Source organism: Protomyctophum parallelum (assembly GCF_964188405.1).
Source record: "Protomyctophum parallelum genome assembly, chromosome: 21".
Classification (NCBI taxonomy): Eukaryota; Metazoa; Chordata; class Actinopteri; order Myctophiformes; family Myctophidae; genus Protomyctophum; species Protomyctophum parallelum.
In genome coordinates this window covers 27,452,547-27,476,902 of record NC_139713.1, presented here as the reverse complement: position 1 = coordinate 27,476,902, position 24,356 = coordinate 27,452,547, and the positions used below count along the sequence as shown (strand labels likewise).

At 43.1% G+C, this 24,356-nt stretch overlaps 1 protein-coding gene across 1 annotated transcript; it reads right to left on the bottom strand.

Moving 5' to 3' along the window:
* Positions 1-5,515: 5,515 nt before the first annotated feature.
* dusp4 (dual specificity phosphatase 4) lies at positions 5,516-12,547 on the bottom strand (the record flags this gene model as incomplete). Its single annotated transcript, XM_083793340.1, has 4 exons — positions 5,516-5,904; positions 8,423-8,642; positions 9,413-9,540; positions 12,118-12,547. The coding sequence occupies 4 exons, from the start codon at positions 12,545-12,547 to the stop codon at positions 5,516-5,518; spliced, it is 1,167 nt and encodes a 388-aa protein (XP_083649466.1).
* Positions 12,548-24,356: the final 11,809 nt, after the last annotated feature.

Here is a 24,356-nt window from a genome sequence, read left to right as displayed (position 1 = left end):
TTCCGAACCATCTGGGCCACATTATCCCAGAAATGACCCAAATGCTTTTGACAGGTTCACTTCACACACAGCCCTTTGCAGCCTTGCAAACTCTGCCGTACCACCAGTGGTTCTCAAAGTCGGTTTCAGGACCCTTAAGGGTCCTTGAGAGGGTTCCAAGGGATCCACAGCTAAATTATTGTTACTTGGGAACCAAATACACCATTATGGTTCTGTAACTCTTGTTAAATTAAAAATCAACTTCATTAGTAACAATTTAAAATGGTAAATGGCCGACCACATTATTTAATAGTTGATGTTTTGTACCATCTCCCTCACTATACATCGCAACGACTTCCTATTTGGTGTAGCCGTGGCAATGACACAGCCAGTAACATTGCCAGAGAGTCCAAAGTTTCCCCAAAGTTGTCGGTCTCTGAGGAGATGTTGGCAAACATCACCGTTTTGCCGTTTCCCCCCAACATTGCTGCAGGATATACGTCAGCTTTGAACCATACAACAGCATTACAAGATAATATATTGTACGTACAATATATTATCTTGTCCGTAATATCCCTTATATTATACGAAATCTATAACCCTTGTTTGCCAGGGCACTGATGACAATGCCCAGGTTGGTGAGGGAGCTGTTAATGGTTTGTCATCTCTTTGAAACGATCGCCTTGAGTTGCACTTCGGGTCCCTGCCAGTGTTCTCTTCCACAATGCCAAGCCGGAACACTTGAGTGGGAGTGGGAGGAGCGATCATTCGCGATGACCGATCATGGCTCATTCATGGCTATACAATTGAATGATTTACAGTTGCTATTGTTTGAAACATGTGGATAGTGCACGTTTTTTTAAGCATATATATTTTTTTATTATTGATTGTAAACCCAGTGATTCTCTGGACATATTTGAACACATGGACAAACTTTCACAGAGAATACACACTTATCGATGGATCAAGTGTGGCAATATGGAATAGTAATTAAACCCCACTTTTTCTTAAAATTGCTAAATACTGTACAACGCATAAGTGCTTAGTATTGATACAATCGATTATTTGCATTGTGATACGACACTATGTTGCTGTTTACATATCGATACTTAGATTCTTGAAATTACAATTGATTGATTAAAATTTCGCTGACCTACTCCTCTGTCATCATCCGTGTCTTCTCCCTCCATGGTGTTCATGGTTTTTCCGCTCCCCGACCGGGCCATTATGTGAAACAACATGCATTGTAACCATCCAGGGCTGACTGTATGTGAAACAACATGCATTGTAACCATCCAGGGCTGACTGTATGTGAAACAACATGCATTGTAACCATCCAGGGCTGACTGTATGTGAAACAACATGCATTGTATTTGTAACCATCCAGGGCTGACTGTATGTGAAACAACATGCATTGTATTTGTAACCATCCAGGGCTGACTGTATGTGAAACAACATGCATTGTATTTGTAACCATCCAGGGCTGACTGTACTAGGAGGGAGATCTCTGCAAAGTCCTCTTCCTGAGAGCAATGGGGCCCAAAGACCTGGTCAAAAGAGGAGTAATTCTTTGCACTCTACAGAATACTCCGTAGTGTGTCGGGACAGGATCTCCCTCCTTTTCCGACAGTCGGTCATATTGTCCCCACTCCGACCATACAGTCGACATCTGGACTGGAATGTGAATTAATTGTGAACAATGTGTTTTTTTTTTGTTTGTCTATCCCTCGATTTTGCAACCCTTGGCATACTGGCATAGTTGGCTATATGCATTCATATGATCCCATTACATAGGCAAGGGTTGATGTAACCATACTATAAGTAAGTCAAATTAACACGAATATCCTTATATGACACTGTGAGCTTGTTGATCTGCTATTGTCGACTAGTGACAATGTGACATGGTCTTATACTGTGTGAAATTAAGCATTGGGTCATCAATTTATTGTATTAAAATTCAGTCAACCTAGCATCACAGTATTTTATCCAACTCCTCTTTTAACCACTACTATCTACCATCAATTGGTAGTAAAAAAAGAGATCTGAGTTGCAACTGTATTTGTTACGCTCTTTTTGTCACTCCTAGCCATCATCCACCCATTTATAGCATTGTATAATTTAAAAACGGGACAGACGCCTTCATTAAGAACAGTGTTTTATTCAACAATGGAATCCTAGTAATAAATAAATGCACATTTTCAAATCATTCAAATCAAATGAAGGGGGGAAAAAAATCTTCATGATGGTATTGATATTGCCATTATGGGTGTACAGCTTTGAATAGAGAGACGGAGAGACCAGTGTAAAAGGTATTGCGTTTTTCATTGATTAACTCTCTCAATCTCCCTCGTTCTCTCACAGAATGTCTTTAATGGAAAACCTAACAAGTCTACCATCATCATGATGTGCAAATCCATCATTAATCATATAAATACAATATTGCATCACTTCAAAGTGCTACAGAGACGTGTCAACAATCTTTGAAAAGAGGAAAAGGTTCATGGGGGTTGTACCGTGTGTGGGGATGACATGTCACGGCTGAGGAGTCTGTACATCTTGCCTTTGGGCAGTATTCTAGTAATCTAGTACAGTATGTAGATCATAACGCATCCAAATAGATCCAACCATAGATAAAAAATTGTATGGAGAAACGTAACTTGTCAAATCATTCACTTGCATCGTTACAAATTTTAACATATCTCACAGAACTAAAAATAGCATTTTATCATATTTGACACGTATGTTTTGTAACTTGTTTTGCGTGAAGTCTATTTATTCTTCCTCCGCAGCCAAGTTATTTCTTTGACCGATCCATAAAACGTATGTACAACATTTTTGGATGCTATATGGAACCAGTTGATGCTATAGAAAAATGTACCGATAACGTGAAAATTTACAAACATAACTGTCTGGACCTTTTTTCAGTTAGTTATCCAAACCCATTTCACAAGAGTGCAGGTCAATTGTAGACAAGATTAGCCTTGATACCCAGGCATTTGTTTTACTAGATGGTAGACAAAAACACAGTTTAATTGGTCATTAACTGGGTGACTTATATACTCTGTTGGACAGTACATGAGTATAAATCAGGTATTAACATTCACATGCACCAAGTGTCTGTGTCTGATGCCTGTCTTTAGACTACAGGCAGCACAGTTCAGGAGCTAAGCTGCTTATTTCCCTAAATGTTTGTTGCCTTAACCACATGAACCCTAGTAGTGTCCCTATTCTGGGAAAATAGCCGATCTGCAAGCTCACAACACATCGCACTGCGATGTGTGTGAACTTGTACATCAGCTATTTTCCCAGAGATTTGTCTAGGGAACAGCATTCAAACTAATAGGGCGACAGAAAAGAGAAGTGGCCCTATGTTCTATTCGGTTCCTCAAGCTATATACGGTTTAAGTGGTAAATGGTTAAATGGTTTTCACAGAATCTTTCTCAGTCTCGTGTTCCCATTTGTATCTGCCCCAGTGCTGCCTGTACGCAGGACAGTTTGAGTTCATATGTAAGGGAGTTTCTATACAAATGTATTGCATTATTTGCATCGTGTCATTTTCTCTCAATCCAAATTTGTCTCTGCTACATACCAGCCAACTAGTCATTATTTAGGTTTGATAGTATCTTCTGGCTGAGATTGCACAATATTGTTTTCTTAGCCCCCAAACAACAAAAACTAAAAGCATACAGTAGAAATGTGCCACCAGCATTCCGGGGACACGTAAACCTATGGGAATACCTTGGTTGACAAGGCAGCCTGGTGATGTTCCAAGACCCCTGAACTCCCCAAAATTATTATCTTCCATTCTAGATGCCAAAACACTAGAAAGGAGTCTTTATATAATAAATGACTATCAGCACAAAATGTCTCTGTGCTCAAGGTATAATTAAAACCTGGTGCCATTAATATTGTACATGAGGTGTACAATATTAATGATGTCAAACAAATGGGGATTTCTTTTCAGCAGTTGTATTAAATGTTCTGAGGGGTTTCCTTGTGATACAGGGTCAGGCAGTGGGGTTTCCTCGAGTGTGAACCAGGGGCAGGCAGTGGGGTTTTCTTGAGTGTGAACTGTGAAACGGGCAGGCAGAGGGGTTTCCCAGACCAGTCCGTTTGTCCTTTGGCTTGTTCTGATTCATGTAGTCTTTCCTTAGTCCAACAGTCCTCTTAACCAAGGAAGAATTTGATTAATTTAAACCTGCTTTATATTTCCGATGCGTCACATTGTGAGATCGGCTATTTTTGGGTGAACAACGACCGTGTGCAAGTGCAACCAAGCATAAATCAGGCTTTTCCATACATTGACAAGGGGAGGGGGAGTGATGAAATGAGGAGCGAAGAAGGCTAACCTACAGTACGCAGAAAGAGCTCTGTGAGAAGAGATCATGAGAGGAGGAGACCAAATGAATGGAAGCAAGAGCTGAATAGAGGAGTTGGAGAGGGCATAAGACAGGAAGGATGAAAGGCAGAGAAGAGCGTGTGCGTGGGAGAGGAAGAGAGGGAGAGAGAGGAAGGAGATATGTGAAAGACAGGAAGCTCCAGTCAGGATGCCAGCATAGCACCTGTCACTAACTAAGACTCCTGCTCTCTGTCATTCCCCCCCTTCTCTTCTCTTCTCTTCTCTCTCTCCCCCTCTGACTAACACAGTGGTTCTTAAACACAGTGGCGTCCTTTAGGGGGTTAGAATTATATATTATAGTGTTCAAAATCTGTTCAATCACATTTGGCCTTGTGAATAAAAAAAATTGTTAGAAACGGGGTGAGGATTAAGGTTTGAGAACGGCAGATCTAAGATTTTGTTACCTCCGCTCTAAATTTGCATTGATCTCTTGCGCCTGGCAAATAGGACACCAGGGGATGGGGGGGGGGGTCTTCCTTCCTGTGTCCATCTCTTTTCTTAAAGACCTGTCATCTGCGTAGCAACAGACCCTGCTTCCTGTGTGTGTGTGTGTGTGTGTGTGTGTGTGTGTGCTGAAACATGGTTGATTACCCACCATATAATCTAAATAAATCATGTTTAAACAGGTGTAATCTATACTCCGTCGTACAACAAAGTCTAAATCCTCACCTACGAGCTAGGTTACATCTCCTGTTGTTGTATCTGACCATGAAACAAAAAAGGTCCTCTAAGACCGCGAGGGTCTTGTAGTCTTTAGGTTTTGGGTTAGGCACCATGACAGTTTGAACGGCCCTGCTCCAGCAGTCACTGCTTCTCCAAGCCCCATCCGGGGTCCAAATGGACCCTAACTTGTGAGTGTACATTTGCAACCATGGGATGGAACTTTCTTTTTCTTCTTTTTTCCCCCCAAAGGGACCCCAAAGATAAATTCTCAGAGCGAGCAAATGGTGCTGAGTGGACCCTTACGGATCCATTGTGCGCTCTCAGAGTTACCGGACCCGCAAGACACCCCCCCCACCCCCCCCCCCCCCCCCCCGGACCAGAACCAGTCTATGCCTCAGTCCTCGTGCGAAGTCAATGGCGGACTCATTCAGCCAAATGTCTCGAATCCGAGTCTCTTTAACAGTAGGCTGCGATCAGCAGCCCGGCGAGGTGGTGAGGGGGCTGTGGTGCAGGTAGACGGGGTTCACCACCGACACCGGGAAGCTGAAGATGAACGGCGAGGTGGGCGTGCCGCCGTTGGAGCCGCCCACCACCACGGAGGAAGACTTGGGCGGCAGGAGCGGGCTGGCCGCTGCCGCCGCCGCGCATGACGTGGCGAGGAGCTGTGACTCGAACTGCAGCAGCTGCCCCATGAAGCTGAAGTTGGGCGAGATGATGCTGCGCCGCCGGCGCACGAACTCGAAGGCCTCGTCCAGCCGCACGCGCTTCCTCTTCATCAGGTACGCCAGGCAGATGGTGGCCGAGCGGGAGATGCCCGCCTGGCAGTGGACCAGCACCCGCCCGCTGGAGTGTCGCACCGAGTCTGTGGAGAGAGAGAGAGAGAGGGGGGGGTGGTCATTGACCGTGAGCTTTAGGCCTGGGCGACAACGTTTGATTGATTGATTGAAATATTTATTAACAGTTTGCAGAATTACAGTACATTTCAAGCACAAACTCAATACAAAGACTGTTAACTGTGAGTGGACGACCCGATTAAGCATTACACTTGTTTACAAGAGGGTCCACCATGTTCAATTCATCAAAACATTTAGAGACGTACAAATAGACACTTCAATATAGTCAAAGAACAGAACAGGAATTCATCATAATGGAGGTAAAAAGGGAAAATAGACATATACAGTGAGGGAAAAGGGGGGGCGGTGGGGGGATTCAGATTTTAGGGGGGCCAGTTTCGAATTGCAGCCGTCCGTAGGTGCCCTTTGAGAGCGGGTCAAGGGTCTAGGGATTCACATGTTTTAATGACTGATGGTAGGGCGTTTTTTGGTGGCATAGGAGCGAAAATAATTTAGTCCCTTGTTTGTGCCAAATATGGATTGTACATGGTTTGTTGCACTCCCTCTGGTGTTGTGGGTGTGGACTTCGTTAACATTAAGGAAGTATTTAGACAGGTACATGGGTATCTTGGTGGTGTATCGAATCTTGTGGCCAGACCCATTGCAAGATGCTTTGAGGTGCTGTGGTACCAAGAGGTGCATGCATAGTCAAAGAAACCTTGTACGAGGGCTCCTGTTAAGGTCTTCAAGGTGTTTTTGTTGACCAGTGAGGAGATTCTGTAAAGGAATCTTGTTCTTTGATTGACTTTTTTGATTACGTTGGTGGCCATTTTATCACCGGAAAGATTAGCCTCCAGGATGGAACCTAGGTAGGTAATTTCATCTTTTCGTGTGATAATATTGTCACCCACTCTAACCAAGAAGCCATCTGCCTTGCTGAGATTACTATTTGATCCGAAGAGAATGGATTCAGTTTTCCCCAACATCACGATTATTTACAAGCTTTTGAATAATCGACATATTTGATGCATATCACCAGATCATAGAATAGATAGGGCTGCACGATATGGACAAAAATTCATATCACGATATATATGGCAGATATCTCTATCGATACGATACAATTCATATCACGATATATATTGCAGATATCTCGATACGATTGTGTGTGTGTGTGTGTGTGTGTGTGTGTGTGTGTGTGTGTGTGTGTGTGTGTGTGTGTGTGTGTGTGTGTGTGTGTGTGTTGTGCGTGCGCGCGTGTTCGTGTGTGCAGGACAGAGGGACAAACGGAGTGATGGTTTATTTTCCGAGGGGCACAGGCTAAAACAGAGGGCTGGCTTTAGAAGTGGACGATATATCGATATATCTATATCGCGATACTGATATTGTGCATGTTCATACCTCGATAACGATACGATAACGTTATATTGTGCAGCCTTAATAGATAGTAGGTCTGTTGGTGGTCTTACTATCCCCCCCCCCCCCCCCCACACACACACACACACACCACCAGCACCTGTACAAGCACAGTGAATACAGCATAACCGGTTTACATGCGTGCACACACACACATTTACATTAATATCCTATTTACCAGAGCTACAGCACAGAGACGATGCATCACCAGAGATAATTTAATTTGCTACATAATGAGCTTCCACAGTCTGATGCACACTGACTTATGAACCCAATGGACTTGAGCAACAGGAAACTGATGTCTTGTGGTGGAAACACACACACACACACACACACACACGTATTTGTATTACTGTACTTGTGTGGACATCAGCATTTTAGGATTACCATTTTAATACTGCCATTTTTACAATAGCTTTTGCCATTTTCAACCCTAACCCATAGTCTAAAGTAGACGATGTATGCTACTAACACTGGTGTGCAATTAATAATAAATAATAAATCAACCATAATTCCGACCCCTAAATACCTACAGTATTCCTAAACCCAATCTGAATCTTTGTACGGTAAGTCATTGTAAGCCTAATTATTTTTTTAACCATAGAACAACCAATTCTCTCATGGGGACCAGGAAGAATGTCCTCACAATTGTCTATTTATCACATTTAACTCTTGACAAGTATAGTAATTCAAGTACACGAGGCACATACACACACATATATGCGCGCGCACGCACACACACACAGGCTCAGTCTGTGGCATAATTTCAGAGATAATTTAATTTTCTACTTAATGAGTTTCTACAGTCTACTCCACACTCACTTATGAATCCAGTGGACTTGAGGAACAGCAAACTGATGTCTTTATGGAAATGCACTTGTATCCTCCTGGTGGCAACTTCTCATCTCACACACACCTACTCATCCATGTACAATTATCTGTTAATGTGACACATGCATATGTACAGTACAGACAGTACAGCCAAATACGTGCACAGACTGCACACACATAGTGTCAAATTCTCTGATGGTATTTGTCTTTGTAACAAATGTAACCAACTTGTACTGTGCTTGCACTCGCCCACACACACACACTCACACATTCTTTTATATTTCCCACCGTTCCACTGACCTATGAACTCGATGGCCTCCAGGAACCAGCAGCTGATGTCTGCCTTGTGGTTGTCCTCCACGGGGATGCACTTGTACAGGTAGGCCCCCTCGAAGTGGTTGGGACAGTCGGCGGACACGTTGAGGAGGGCAGAGATGCCCATCCCGTCCAGCACCTCCCTCTTGGAAGCATGCAGAGCACTGCCCAGGAAGAGGAACGGAAGGATCTCCACTGGGCCACCCTGGTAGGGGGAAATGACTCATTCATTTAACCACTTAAAAACCGTCGTCTAGTCTAGACTTTGGTCAATTGCGCCTGGCTCCTGAGTTGGCTCTGTGTGTTCTCTCTCTCTCTCTCTCTCTGGAGGGAAATGTCATTGTTGGTTGTTGTCGGGCAAAAACCTTGCATCTCTGTATTTCACCTTTTCATGTTTCTTTTATTTATTTTTTACTAATGCCCTACTTCCTCATACTACAGTGCCGGACGATTAGGAGCGAAAATAGCTGATCTACAAGCTCTCAACAATAAATGGAAAAATATTTTCTATTTTTTCTTTAATTTTTTTTTTACATTGGATTGTCTGTCTTGTGGTGGAAATACACATGCACTTATGTGCACGTACACATGCTGTCCGGCAGTCTATACCGGTAGTAGGAGTTATTGACGAGGATGCGCCGTGCATTCATGTAACCGCCACAGACACGGGCGGGAGGAAATGATCAATACCACAATGAAATGTGAACCGAGAGGATCGACAGAACAGAGACAGAGAGAGAGGAGGTGTTGACGTGTGTGTGTGTGTGTGTGAGCGTAATGTACAGTATGTTCTCTGGGTGTGCGATACGTGTGATGCATTAAAATGAGACTGGGGCTTCATTTTATTTACGCAATCTGCTCTCCTTTTGAACTACAGTAGCAAGTCAACAATAGGCCTTTAGAAGCCCACCCCTCTGGGGAATGAAAACATTTGCAGAATTTAATCAGAATAATTGTTTTTGTGTCATGCATTACCTGTTCACGATGAGGTGTGCCACACGAGGAACAGGCGGAATCCACGCTGGACTGATTGGCGAAAGGCGGTAATGATTTAGTCTTCAAGCAGAAATCTGGGTATTCTGTGAAAAATTTATCATATCCACCTGGAAACAGAAATAAATCATCATGATGTATTATAGCAATAAATAAAGGCCCAATCATCTGCTGCCAAGCACAAACACAACATGTTCTCTAGCCTAGTGGTTCTCAAAGTGTCCAGAACAGGTGGTCCCCATAAAATGTGTAAAATAAGTCATTAAATATCAGCGTTACCTCATTTACGAGAGGTTCACACAATTAGAGAATGCATCATAACTTGTCTGTCATCTCGGTACCACATCAATATGGCATCGAATGATGTAGATCATATATCGAACAATAATATAGGGATATAGAGAAACTATCTTGTTAAATGGGGATCAGTGTTCTTATGTCAACTAAATTACATCCTGCACATAATTCTACATTGATTTAACTCTGACTGGGGAAGGACTAGGGAGGCTATACAGTAGGTAGGAAATATTCTTTATTTTGATGTGATGCCGTAATTACAGTTGATGTTGGTATGACACACTGACAATCAAGAAAGTAAAAACATGACATTTCATGTCAAATAGGTTGCCTGTTCCATGGCATCACTCTGAAGAACCAGTTTGGGTTCCAGTTGGTTGTTTTCTTTGTGGACACACACAGGCACATGCCACTTTGCATAAGACTGCACACACAAACATACTGTATGCACAGTGTCAGTGCACACTGTGTATGTTTGTATATATTAAACATATATGTAGCCAATGTGCAAATATACATGAATATACACATTGTACACAATGCACACAGGCCTACAATAGGAACCATGCACACAGCACCTTCAAGCACTTCAACTTGTGCTATGACTAACGTACATCATTTAAAAATATATTTTCATTTGACTATTGACTTAATGTCTCTATTCTTTATTATCTCTTTGTTGTTGTTATTGTACTCTTGTGTATAGTCTATCTGTATTATATATCATATGTAAGTCTTGCATTTTGAATCTTTAGTGAAGAAACTCATTGATCAATCCTTATTGCAATCTAACAGCCCTGCAGGTTAAACTGACCTCATTTTGAGAATGACCCTATAGTCCTAGATCTCTACTAGCCTACTACTGTACATACTGTATATATACCGTGTACTGTACCTCTTAACCCATTCTGACCTGAGATCAGATTCATACGAGGTTTCCGCCGGACACACACTGGTCTGATGAACCCATTCTGAGATCAGATTCTATAAATGTCAGTCGCTCTTCGATTTTTCAAAAATAGCAGACCTACAAGCCCGTATCGCGCCACTCGGTGGCGCGATATGAGCTTGTAGATCTGCTATTTTTCAATAGCTAAAGCATAACATGATGCTGACACCAAAATGGGTGCCCGTTCAGAATGGGTTAAACCCTTCCGGTCCATTTGGTTCCATTTGTTCACTGTCAGGTTTAAATGGACAGTGCAGGATATTAGTGTGTGCATTGGTTTATTGACTATCCCTGGCCTTTACCCACTCCCACTGGTGGTCCTGGGACTGTTATATAGGCTACCAGACGGGCCAAGCTGTGTACACACAGGAACTGCACCACATAAAGCACTGTATACCCAACCTTCAGACACTGCACCAAGATTATGAGTATAGGCCTATTGGAGTTATTTATTTTAATGTTTGTACTGATTCAATCATACAGTATACCGATGTATATATACAATCCTCAATGTTAAAATCTGAGTGTATACAAATGTAACATTAGTATGCTCTCAGGGTTGCAAATGTATACACAATGTACTAAGGATTTTACTGTGTCTGTGTACTGCACTGGTTCGGGGGACCTGCCGGACCCCCTGGGGTCTGTAACTCTGAGAGTGTACAAATGCACCATGGGGACCCGTCCTTTTTATAGTTCCATTTTGTTCACTCCCATGCAGAGTTGAATGAACCTGACAATTTTACAGTTCAGATTGGTCTCCCAAATATATATTTATTTATATTTATATTAAAAAAACACTGAACACTGCAGAGTTACAGTTACAGACCTGTAAGGGACCATTTGGACTGTAGCCGATACTATAAGTGGCATACTGGACAGTTGTGGCTGCTGAGAAAGAGGCTATAATATCAGCCAGATGTGGCCAGTGGTGTGATTGGCTCACCATTACCTCATTCAAGCTCGTTTAGTGTGTGTTGTTGTACGCATACAATAGGGCTGGCATACTAGGCTATGTGCAGCATATGGCCAAAAAGACAAAAATGAATAAATATATATAAATCATTTGACAGCCAGAACAATACTTTTAAGGCTATTAGAGGATTGCATGATTGTAAACAAAGACATTGAGCAGTATAGTAATAGGGCAGCCTATATACCTGCTGTTTTGGTGGTTGCATCATGCAACATTCATTCATTCATTTATAGGCTAATATAGTGGCAAAATATTATTGTAGGCGATATAATAACAATAATATTAATAAGGCTAATATAAATACTGTTATACATGTATTATTATTACTATTATTATTATTATTGTCATCATCCTCTAATTTAGTTATTCTGTCCTATTTTGTCTAGACTGCTATTGGGGCACAGGGGCAGTAAAAGCAGCGAGCGTGCATGTGTAGCCTAGGGCGGCGTTATACATATAGGCTACCTTTCAGCAGGTGGATCTCGGCTCCGTACTCCGTGTCCCGGCACAGCGCGTGGACCACCAGCGCGACGGTGCTGTCCCGCTGCCGCACCGCGGCGTCGCTGTCCGGGCTCCGCTCGTCGTAGAGCACCACGGCCGAGTACAGCCCCGCGCGGAGCCTGGCGCGCACCTCGCCGTCCCCGGCGCCCAGGACCTGGTCCAGGCTGAGCGCGGAGCCCTTGGCCCGCCTCCGGACGATGGTGTTGCAGCGCGCGTTGACCGCGCCGCGGATGTGTCCGGCGCTGAAGGCGAGGAACGGCCGGCAGTCCAGCAGCAGACACTTATTCTGGTTGGCGCCGCGGCCGTCGTCTTTCAGCAGCCGCTTCAGCAACGTGCACTCCATCTCGCACAGCTGCTCCGCCGCCGGCTCCGTGTCCGTCACTTCTTCCACCATCATGAGCACAGTCAGAGACAGACAGGTTGATTGTTGGTGGTGATTCTGGTTATATTATTCCCTCCTTTGTTGATTTGGCGCACGGACGGTAGTACCCACAATAATAATCTGTGCGTCCAGTGAGAGCAGGCTACTATACTATTACGCGCAGCTCTCTCTCTCTCTCTCTCTCTCTCTCTCTCTCTCTCTCTCTCTCTCCTCTCTCTCCCCCCCTCTCTCTCTCTCTCTCTCTCTCTCTCTCCTCTCTCTCTCCCCCCCCCCCTCTCTCTCTCTCTCTCTCTCTCTCTCTCTCGTCTCTCTCTCGTCCTCTCTCTCTCTCTCTCTCTCTCTCTCTCTCTCTCTCTCTCTCTCTCTCTCTCTCTCTCTCTCTGTCTCTCTCTCCTCTCTCCTCTCTCTCTCTCTCTCTCTCTCTCTCTCTCTCTCTCTCTCTCCTCTCTCTTATGAATCGGAGGCTTCGCGTTACGGCGGAGGTGACGTCAACCGCCACATGCAGCGCCATTCAGCCTCCCCTTCCCTCCAGTGACAGTCACAGTGTAATCTCTTCCCCCAGAGAGCTATTTGGCTTAATATGACTAGTAGGCTATATACTATAAACATAGGGGCCTAAATTATGTTTGCCGATTTAGGTGTAGTGTAATTTGGAGGATTATAGCTACTCCAAAGTATTTCGCCACATGCCATTTGAAAATATGTTATGTCACCATAACACAATTAATTAAATCTTTGTCAAGATGTTTAAGTTGTTTTGTTGTTTTTTATTTTTATTTGTTTTGTTTGTTATATTTTCGAATAGCTTGGGGGTCTACGGGACCTGTGTCAGATGTGTAGCAACCAGTAGCACATAGGCCTATACAAAGGTGACAGGTCAATTTTAATCAGTGTGTAAAGTACATTTAAAGTACTGTATACTTAAGTACATTATTAGGTTTTGTTACTTTACAAATTTCTGTACTTTTGCCTACGGCAAATATACTCCACTACAATTATTTGAAAACCATTAGTTAGTGTAATGTAGTGTAAAAATTAGATTATTATTACAACATGCATTAATGGTCAATGGATGAAATGATTAGCAGACGGATGTCGGTATTAAAAAACGGTAGAACAAACCACTGCATCAGCCCTATATAAATTTAATTTGAAAATGTACGATCTACAAGGCACAAGCTCACAATGCATCTTGATGCCACGCATTGTGAGCTTCAAGCTTCATTTATTTTTTTATTTTTTAAAATTGTGAAATGGGATCTGGGATACACGCACACACACACACACACACACACACACGTGCGTGCGAGAGAGGTCCTAACCTGAACCTAATTTGCATGTTTTATCATTAAAACCCTTGCAGGGTGCACTGAAGGTATTTGCATGGATATCTCATTTCCATGGTTACAAGGAGTTACGTGTACATGGCACCAGCTGTGAAAAATGGAGTTGTTGGCTGTAAGTAAACCTTGTACTGTATGTTCAAGAGAGCATAACATTTCAAGAAATGGAAATAAGAACCTGTGAATGGATCCAATGTAGTTATTAGTAGTCACAAGCTTTTTGTTAATACGTTTTATTGTTAAATCCATTCTATAAATATGTGAAATCTCTGTGTGTCTGTAGTTCACGTATCTCAAGAACCGTCCGTAACCGACAACCCCGAGGGAGTGTCGCCGTGCCTGGCGTCAAGACGGTCGGATAGGCCGTTGTCCAGAAGCGCTAATCCATCCGCTATATGCCCATACAGGCCAGAACCACTAATCCATCCGCTATATGCCCATACAGGCCGCCTACATCAGTCCCAAGGCATCAAGTTGGCTGTATGTGGTTGTCAAGAACTGACAGTTCCGAACAATATGCCCAAATATAGGCATATATACTGACATCACTGGACATCATGGGAACTCCATATATGAGCATAAAAGGCACACAGGCAGACAGAGAGACACATACTTTATGCTCATATGGGCAGAGAAGAAAATGATTGATAAATCCACAAATCCCCGGAGTATCCTGATGTCATCAATATGATGTAATGCATTGTTCCTGACTTGCACGAAGCAGGGTACTTTAACAAAGTATAGGGCATTAATTTACGGGGGGGGGGGGACGTTCAAATATGGAGATACAAGGTTTTCCCCCTGACAGCAGGAGGGAAGACCACGCTTCAGGCTGATAACAATCTCATGTGATAACAACTCCCCCATACACACCTGATAATCCTCCATTATCCCCCCTCACCAATCAGTCAGCTATGCTTGTTATGCTATTCCCTCCCAAGCCAAATGTATGCATTCCACGTCATAGCATAGCATACAGACACACAGCTGAATTAATCATTACCATCAATTTACATTATGCTAGCTATTGGCAGTGAGCTCAACTTTGATTAATATTTTTTTTATAATTTATTTAAAAGCACAAGTTTTGTCACTTGACAACAACGAACGCATGCACGCACGTGAGCGTGCATGCACACAGACAGACAGACAGACAATCAATTACTACTACTACTACTACTACACCTAAACAATGGTTCCTGGAGAATGAGAATGAAGCTGCTACCATAGCAACAAGGAAGAGGATTGGGGGGTGGCGGGGTGGACCGGTGGAGGGCTGGCAGGATGCCTACGAGGGGATTGGTCGAGGAGGGACTCTACTCTGATGTCACTCCACCCCTCATCATGTCCTCCATCAATAGATGGAGATCCTGATGTGTGTACGACTGTACGCACACACACACACACGCACGCATGCGCACGTGCGTGTGCATGTGTGTGTACACGCGTGCGCACCTATACACAAATATGTTTCACTCTCTAATCCCTTAATCCAATGGTTAAGCTTGAACTGAGTGCTGCTACATTTTTGTGAATGAGTTTGTGTCAAGCGTTTGTTGTGTTTGTAGAGGCATGTGTGTAGGAGAAGAGAAGAGTGATCCCTGGAAAACTGTGAAAGATGAATGTTGAACAGAAAAGCCATATGCATCTGAGAGAGAGAGATTGAGGCAGAGAGAGACGGGGGAGAGAGGGAAGGGAGAGAAGGGAGGGGAAGAAGAAGAATTATATCCACTTTACATTTTCCATAATTTCTGCATTATTGCCAGAGTTGTTACATTAAATTAAGTTGACGATCAATTGCTTTTGCCTTTGCATTTGTCAGTAAATAAGGCTAGGCGTATTTGATAGGCAAATTATCACCCGGCATGAGGGAATGCGTGGATGGAATGGTAATCTAGATTTATGGCTATTCTAGGTTTACCATCATTCATATTATTGTTTTATCCTAGGGAAGAATTTACCAATATGCAAATGCATACCAATGTTTAAAATAACAATTTTAGCCGATGGCCAATACTGAAACCAATATTTAGTTTTTGGTGTTAGTATTTCCCCATTTTATGCCATGGGGGATACAAGGTATTTCTTTCATTAAACAAGGCACTCGCACACAGTGAAATGCTAGAGAGATACCAACAGAGCCAACATATAGAAAACCCATTGGACTAAGCCAAATTATAAATCTGCAAAAGGAAAGTTATCTAAATCATAAATCAGCAAAAGGAAAGCTATCTGACACATTGGAAAGAAGCAACACAAAAGCAGAGTAAACTAGAATGCTACCTGGCCCTACACAGAGAATACACTGTGGCAGAATATCTGAGCACCGTGACCGACCCAAAACAGAAAAATCACAACTATAGGTACAGTACTCGGTGAGAAAGGCCGTCATAGGCAGGCCTCTCTCCCTAGAGAAGACAGACTATATGAACCCACTGCACACAAAATGAATTGGAAACTGAGCAATACATTTCCTAACCATCTGTCCACTGTACCAAGACATCAGAGACACATACTTCTCACAGATTACAACCACCCAGAGAAAACATGACTAACTAGAAAAAGTGCCCTTCTGGGCACAGGTCTCCACCAGGATAGGAATGTAGGACATTGCAGCTTGCCTTCATCTGGTGGTTGGATAAAAGGGCAACAAAAGTAAAAAATCTGAAGGAGTAATAATAGAAAATGTGTTTTACATATGTCGGCCTCCTGGTGGCGCTATAAAGAGCAGATGTGAAAAATTCCAGGCAAAGGTTTTTCCTTGGCCTCTAGGGAGTTGGCATACAAAGTTATCCACAGATCCGTGCAGTTAGAGGTAAAAACACTTTTCGGCCAGTTATAGCGCCACCTTGAGGCTGAGTTGTTCATGTGGCATTTCGTCCTCGGCCTAGTGGGAATGTGGGTGCACAATTTCACGGAAATCACGCGATGTGTTCATGATTTGCAGCATTTTGTTTGAAACTGAGCACTCCTGTGAACTTTGGAAGCCAATCTTAACCAATCAGGATGGAGTCTGAGAAATCTGAAAGACCGGTTTCGTTGAATGGCTCTAGAGAGTGTACCAATTTGCGTGATGTTTGGACAAAATCTGTAGGTGTACTGTGCAAAAACTTGTTTTGCACAAAGCGGCCTCCTGGTGGCGCTATAACAGGCCGTTCTGGAAAGTTTGGGGTAGAGGTTCATTGTTGGCATCCAGGGAGTGTGTGTACAAAATTTGGCATCGACCGGGTTAACGGTGGCCGAGATTAGCTGCTCACGGACACACACACGGACGGACACACGGACGGACACACGGACGGACGGACGGAGTGCAAAACATACTCTCCCCCCATGCCTTCGGCCTGGTGGAGACAATGACAAAAAACTCCCATATCTGCAGCAACAAGATTTGTGAGCTGCTGTGAAATAGTTTGGGTCCCGGGCAAACGTTTTATTCCTCTTTTATTTTGGGTCTTGAGATAAAAGGTTTGGGAACCAGACCAGTGCTCAGTGTGTGCGTGTGTGTGTGTGTGTGTGTGTGTGTGTGTGTGTGTGTGTGTGTGTGTGTGTGTGTGTGTGTGTGTGTGTGTGTGTGTGTGTGTGTGTGTGTGTGTGTGTGTGTGTGTGTGTGTGTGTGTGTGTGTGTGTGTGGTGTGAATGTTTAGAGGTGTGCTGCTGTTTTATGAAGCCTGTGTATCTGCTGCGTGTTTGTGGAGACTGCATGGGAGAGTTAATCAGTAATAAAGCTGGTGGGTCACCAGCCTCTTACATTTCTCTCAATAGGATCAGCCTAGTCTGTATACACACACAGCCTGTTTGCTTAGGATGGCCTTGCCCTTGATCCCCTTGTATGGTCATTCAGTGTCCCACTTCCTCTCAGAACGCGGGGCATCATGGGCCTGTTTTCTAGGTTGCCAGTGGTCACCTATGTGACATGGATTTAATTCATCATTACAGGTAGGATAGGATAGAAAAGGATGCACTTTATTATTGATCCTCAAAGGGCAATTTATTTTCCACCATAATATAGGCTAAAGCTATTCACAATAAACAAAACTCCAGGTGGTGTGATGACTCCAGCAGCCCTACATTAAGTCATCCAAATATTGCAAAATATATGAAATGAAAAATTCAAATTACTTTTCAGCACTACACAACACAAACATAAATAACTATACACAGGACATAAGTTTGACAGAGATCAATAGCCTACTAATAATACTTAATGATTGTATTAGTTAATACATTTGAGTTTATTTAGGTTCCTTTGGGTTAACATGAGGGGTGCTGCTGGAGGTGATTGGCTGGCCAATTAAAGAAAGGGCATACCAGCTGGCTACCTTTGAGAGGTGTGGGGATTTATTTGTTATTTGATTTATTTATCTGTTATTCGTTTTTAATATATATATATATTTTTTTTAACTTCTCTTCTCTTCTCTTCTCTTCTCTTCTCTTCTCTTCTCTTCTCTTCTCTTCTCTTCTCTTCTCTTCTCTTCTCTTCTCTTCTCTGTCCCAGCACTGCAGTGGAAGAACGCTCTGGGTTTTTTTTAGCCCCTTTCCCTGCCTGCCCTCATGCCTTTCTCTGCCTGCCTACCTGTGCTCTCAAGCCTGTTCTTGCCCAAGTTGCCCCCCTCTACAATCCCCAAGTCCCTCTTCTTCATGGACATTGTGGGACGTCAAGAGCCGTCCCTTGAGGGGGAAGTACTGTCACAGTCACAGACTTTTGTCCTTCCTTCCTTCCTTCCTTCCTTCCTTCCTTCCTTCCTTCCTTCCTTCTTTCCAGTCAGAGTTGAGCCTCAGGGACCACCATAGGATGCCTGCACTTCCTCATTATCAATCAGTGTGAGTATTTAAAGGCCCTGCACTGCAGTCATTCTACCAAACTGCTTGGTGTTGTTGGCCTGGCTGTGGGTCTTCCGACCTGGGTCTATCTTTCCCCTGCCTGCCTGGGTGAGTAACATGATGAATGTATTTTGTTTTGACCATTGTACTAAATCAGTATTTTAATTATTTGTGACCTACTACTATAGGTTGAATTCATGTGCCTGGCAGTTATAAGCTCATGTGCCGAGAGGGGGATGATGTGAATGAACACAGACAATCCAAGGTATACTTTTCTTTGCTATTGCAAAGATTTATTTTGTTTATATAGTGTACTAAATGTTTGTGTCCACTTCCTTAGTTCTCACCACTGCTGTTTTGTTTAGACAGAATTTAGAATTTGATTATTTGAGCAATTTCTGTTGATACTAATAGTTTGTTTCCCCCCAAACACTGTGACAGACCTTGCTGCCATTCCGGAGTCAACGGGAGCCGAGGGGAACAGCAGACCGGTTACAGGGGTGCACAGCAGACCGGTTACAGGGGTGCACATAGGTTCACTATTACCCAAGACATGGTAAGGTTGACTTTTGTGTGAACACGAGCACCTCTTTGCACCGTGTCGCTCTTTCTACTGCATGCTCTTGTGTTGAAATTGTGTGTGTGCATAGTTCTTTATTTCTTTAGTCGTCAGTTGGTAAAGTTAGCTTGTGTGGGGAACCCAATTTACTTAACCCTAGAACACTAGACATCCTTTTTGTCAAACCATCACTAAACTCTGGTATATTTTTCCCAGTGTAAAATATTCCATCAAAAATATTTCTCATCAAATATATTGAAGTTCAGCATTACATGGCAACTTGAGGTATTCTTTAATATTTCATCATGACTTTTCATAAAATAACGAAAAATAGATAAAATGTGGGTATTATATAAATATTCAAAAATAATATTGATTGGCCGAGCGACACCACTGACATACATACATACTTGGTCCCTGATTGACACTCTGCTTGCACAAGTAATAATGGAGCCGGTAACTTCTCTTTGGTCCACCATTCCTGGGATATGTGAGAATGGTCCAGTGGGAAGAAAACCACCATTGTGGGTGTACAGGATTTTCACAGACTGCCCATAAGTCAGACATCCTGTTAGTCAGTCTTGGGTGGCCGGTTAACCCATTCTGAACGGGAACCCCTTTTGGTGTTTTAACTAATCATTATGTTATACTTTAGCTATTGAAAAATGGCAGATCTACAAGCTCATAGCGTGCCACCGAGTGGCGCGCTACGAGCTTGTAGGTCTGCTATTTTTGAAAAATCGTAAAAATGCGGCACAAATCTTTGAATATATAATATATATATATTCTTTCAGAGCTAACGTTTTTTTTATTTTTTTTTACGTCAGGCCTAAATGGGTTCAAAATCACCCTGACATGTGTGGCGGGTTAAAACAAATCTGTGCTGCAGGTTAAAAAGCACCCATGGCTTCCTGTGAGGTTTGGGATAGTGTAATGGTCTGACTAAAGGGAGGTCGGACCAATGAGATGTTATTCTATCACTAAACTCGGGTGAAATTCACCTGAACGCATGCCTGTAGAAGAATACAGGGATGAGGGGAAACAAACTTACCTTCTGTCACTGAGCATCATGGACGTACTGAAGGACCCACCTTTTGTAAAAGTACTATTTTCCATATAGTTTGACCACAGACGCAATGGATTCCTTTTCGGGACACTGTTGCGTTCTCACATTACACGTCATAATATACTCGTCTTTTGAAAATGAAAGACCCATAATTTGCCAAAATATGTAGGCTATATGGCACAAAAAGGTAGTTGCCAAACTTGGCAGTTGCGATACAATGGACGGATCAAGGCCAGAAAGTCACTCCAGTCCACATGGATTGGTGAATGGTTCAGCACCACTGCCAGTGGACAGCGACAGACAGATGAGTGCTGTGAGCCAGAACCATGCGTTTTCTACACAGGGAGAAAATATCCAACGGATCAAAGCAGCACTGCAGAGCCACTGACTGCCTTTCCACAGAAAGTAGTGGGACAATATTTTGTTGTCTCCACCAGGCCGAAGGCATGTGGGGAGAGTATGTTTTGCACTCCGTCCGTCCGTCCGTCCGTGTGTGTGTGTGTGTGTGTGTGTGTGTGTGTGTGTGTGTGTGTGTGTGTGTGTGTGTGTGTGTGTGTGTGTGTGTGTGTGTGTGTGTGTGTGTGTGTGTGTGTGTGTGTGTGTGTGTGTCCGTCCGTCCGTTAGTAGCTAATCTCGGCCACCGTTAACCCGGTTGATGTCAAATTTTGCACACACACTCCCTGGATGCCAACGATGAACCTCTGCCCCAAACTTTCCAGAACGGCCTGTTATAGCGCCACCAGGAGGCCGCTTTGTGCAAAACAACTTTTTGCACAGTACACCTACAGATTTTGTCCAAACATCACGCAAATTGGTACACAGTCTCTCTACAGCCATTCAACGAAACCGTTTCTTTCAGATTTCTCAGACTCCATCCTGATTGGTTAAGATTGGCTTCCAAAGTTCACAGGAGTGCTCAGTTTCAAACAAAATGCTGCAAATCATGAACACATCGCGTGATTTCCTTGAAATTGTGCACCCACATTCCCACTAGGCCGAGGACGAAATGCCACATGAACAATTTCAACTCAGCCTCAAGGTGGCGCTATAACTGGCCGAAAAGTGTTTTTACCTCTAACTGCACGGATCTGTGGATAACTTTGTATGCCAACTCCCTAGAGGCCAAGGAAAAACCTTTGTCTGGAATGTTTCACATCTGCTCTTTATAGCGCCACCAGGAGGCCCACATATGTAAAACACATTTTCTATTATTACTCCTTCAGATTTTATCCAAATTTCACGCAAATCGGTACACATGATCTCCATAGTCATGTGATCAACACAGGTTTGTTTGATTTGTCATATTCCATCCTGATTGGCCACGATTGTCTCCTACAGTTTTCAGGAGTAGCAAATGGCCACAACTCGGCAGCGTCCGATTGCGATGAAACTGTGCACGCATATTCCCACTAGGCTGAGGAAGAATCCTGGTGGAGACCTGTGCCGATTGGCACTTTATCTAGTTTTATTATAATTTTGTCGGGTGGAAACCTTGTATGCCCAAAAATGTTTGTTTTCTTTTTTATATTATTATTATTTTTTTATTTATTTTTTTATATCAAATATTGTAGCAATTATGTACAAGCTTGGCAGATCTACTATTTTCACACACTTTTTTTGAAGTAGGGCTTTCAAATACGAAATTAAATAAAAAGTTGGAATGCAAGGTTTCTGCTCAGTAATAATTTTCTAACCAGTAGCCGTCTAAAGACCTACCAAGATCTCAGTAGCTGTCATTGTTGGTCAGCGTTGTCCGACTAGCTACTAACACCATTACTAACCCTATCCTACTCTAACCCTAGCCTCAGTCTTAACTGGACACGTAAACGTAAGTAAACATTAAAACAAAGGCGGCAGTAATTTCACTTCCACGTTTCCTAGTCGCCTACTTGTGGTAGGCAGTATCATATAGGAAATGTCCATATTGATCCACATTGCATGGTCTGATAAGGATCATATTGGTGATTATAGGTTGATAACATTCGGATCACCTCCAAGCTCACAACAGAATACACTGTACCGTGTACCCTATCAATAAAGGCAAAAACACCAAAAGAAATCTTAATGTCATTACATCATTATGGTGTAACCAGAGTTATTTATTTTGGTCCATTTAACAGAGCATTGATATATAGAGCCCTATCTTGTAAATTTCTCCCGATGTGCAGGCTTGTGCCTTGCATGGTTTCCTCCGGCATCGGTGTGAATGGATGAATGTAATGCACCATCTACCACTGCACTGCACTGTGGTTTTCTGGACCCACTGAAAACTCTCCAATTCATTTTTCCCATATAGATTTAGAAAAACAATTAGATTCATTATTCTAAGCCTAGAATCAAGCTATCCAGGATCCTGTGAATCATGACCATAAAAGCTTTGATTCTGTGACAAATCATAATTGAATATTTAATGATATGATATAGGTCATTTAATAAATACCCTTTGTTTAGAGATTTTCATTTTCGGTTTTATGGTCCTGACTCATGAGGATCCTGAATGGCTTGATTCTAGGCTTAAAATAATAATACTTTTTCAGTGGGTCCCCATATAGAGCTATGGTCTGCTCTATATGGTCTGCTCTATATGATCCCCATATAGAGCTATATGCTCATGGGGACAAATGTGGACAGCGAGCCCATCAAAGTAGTGTGGCATGTGGTCATGAATGATGGTACAATGTTACTGCCTAAAGTTCCATTCATGGTCTAGTTGCTTTTCCACGGCTGGAACACTATAGTTTCCCGGTTTGGTCTAGCAAACAAAGGCAGTCTAACTCCTTCCCATCTGTCGCTTGTGCTGTATTCTGCTCCTGCTTTCTGTTTCTCCTGATGTCACCTCTCCTCTGTTCTCTTCTCCTGTCCTCCTTTTCTCTCTCCTCTCCGTCCCCTCCCCTTTACTCTCCTCTCGTCGCACTAGAGAATATTAATATAGCTATCAACGGTGGATGCCAGCAGGGACTGAGAGGCCATTACACGTACAGCAGCTAAAAATAGTCAAGTGTTGTGGCATGATGTTGCAATTAATGACAGAGACAGATACAGAGAGAGAGAGTGAAGAGAGGAGATAGACCACAGTGAAGGTGAGAGGGACAATTGGAAATGGAAAGGAGATGAATGAGATAAATGACACAATTAAAGAGTGCTTGATGACACCTTTGTGACTAATGGCTTTCCCTTCCTGTGTATGGTAAATGGTGCATTTATATAGCGCCTTTATCCAAGGCGCTTTACAGAGATTGTGCATTACATTCACCCATTCACACACACATTCATACACCGATGGCAGCGGAAACCATGCAAGGCACCAACTAGCACATCGGGAGCAATTAGGGGTTCAGTGTCTTGCTCAAGGACACTTCGACAGTAACTCTGGGGGAGCCCGGGTTCGAACTGGCAACCTTACGGTTGCCATCCAGGCACTTTACCCCTGAGCCACCGCTGCCGTATGAACACAGATTGTGTGTGTGTGTGTGTGTGTGTGTGTGTGTGTGTGTGTGTGTGTGTGTGTGTGTGTGTGTGTGTGTGTGTGTGTGTGTGTGTGTGTGTGTGTGTGTGTGTGTGTGTGTGTGTGTGTGTGTGTGTGTGTGTGTGTGTGTGTGTGTGTGTGTGTGTGTGTGTGTGTGTGTGTGAGAGCGTGAGCCAACCACAGTGTAGAAGTATTTTTATTTTTGTACAATTCCTGGATTTATAGCAAGGGCACAATTTTCTGCTCTTGTGTGTGAGAGTGGCATTAATGACTCACTCTATCTCCCTACTGCCAGGTGCGTTTTACGGGAGGCGGAGAAATAAAAACATCATTATCTCATAGCCACAGAGACTAACAGCGTTGTCTTTCCCTAGAATGACTTCTAATCATATGAATGAGCTGTTGACTCGTGTCTATGTCGGCAGGCGTATACCAACATAGCCACAGAGTGACACACACGAAAACATTTGTGAATTTAACTCTGAGTGCACCAATACAACACATAAATTAAAGGCTCTTTCTTTGAATAACTACTGTATTAACAGTCAGGGGCGTGCACAGATAGT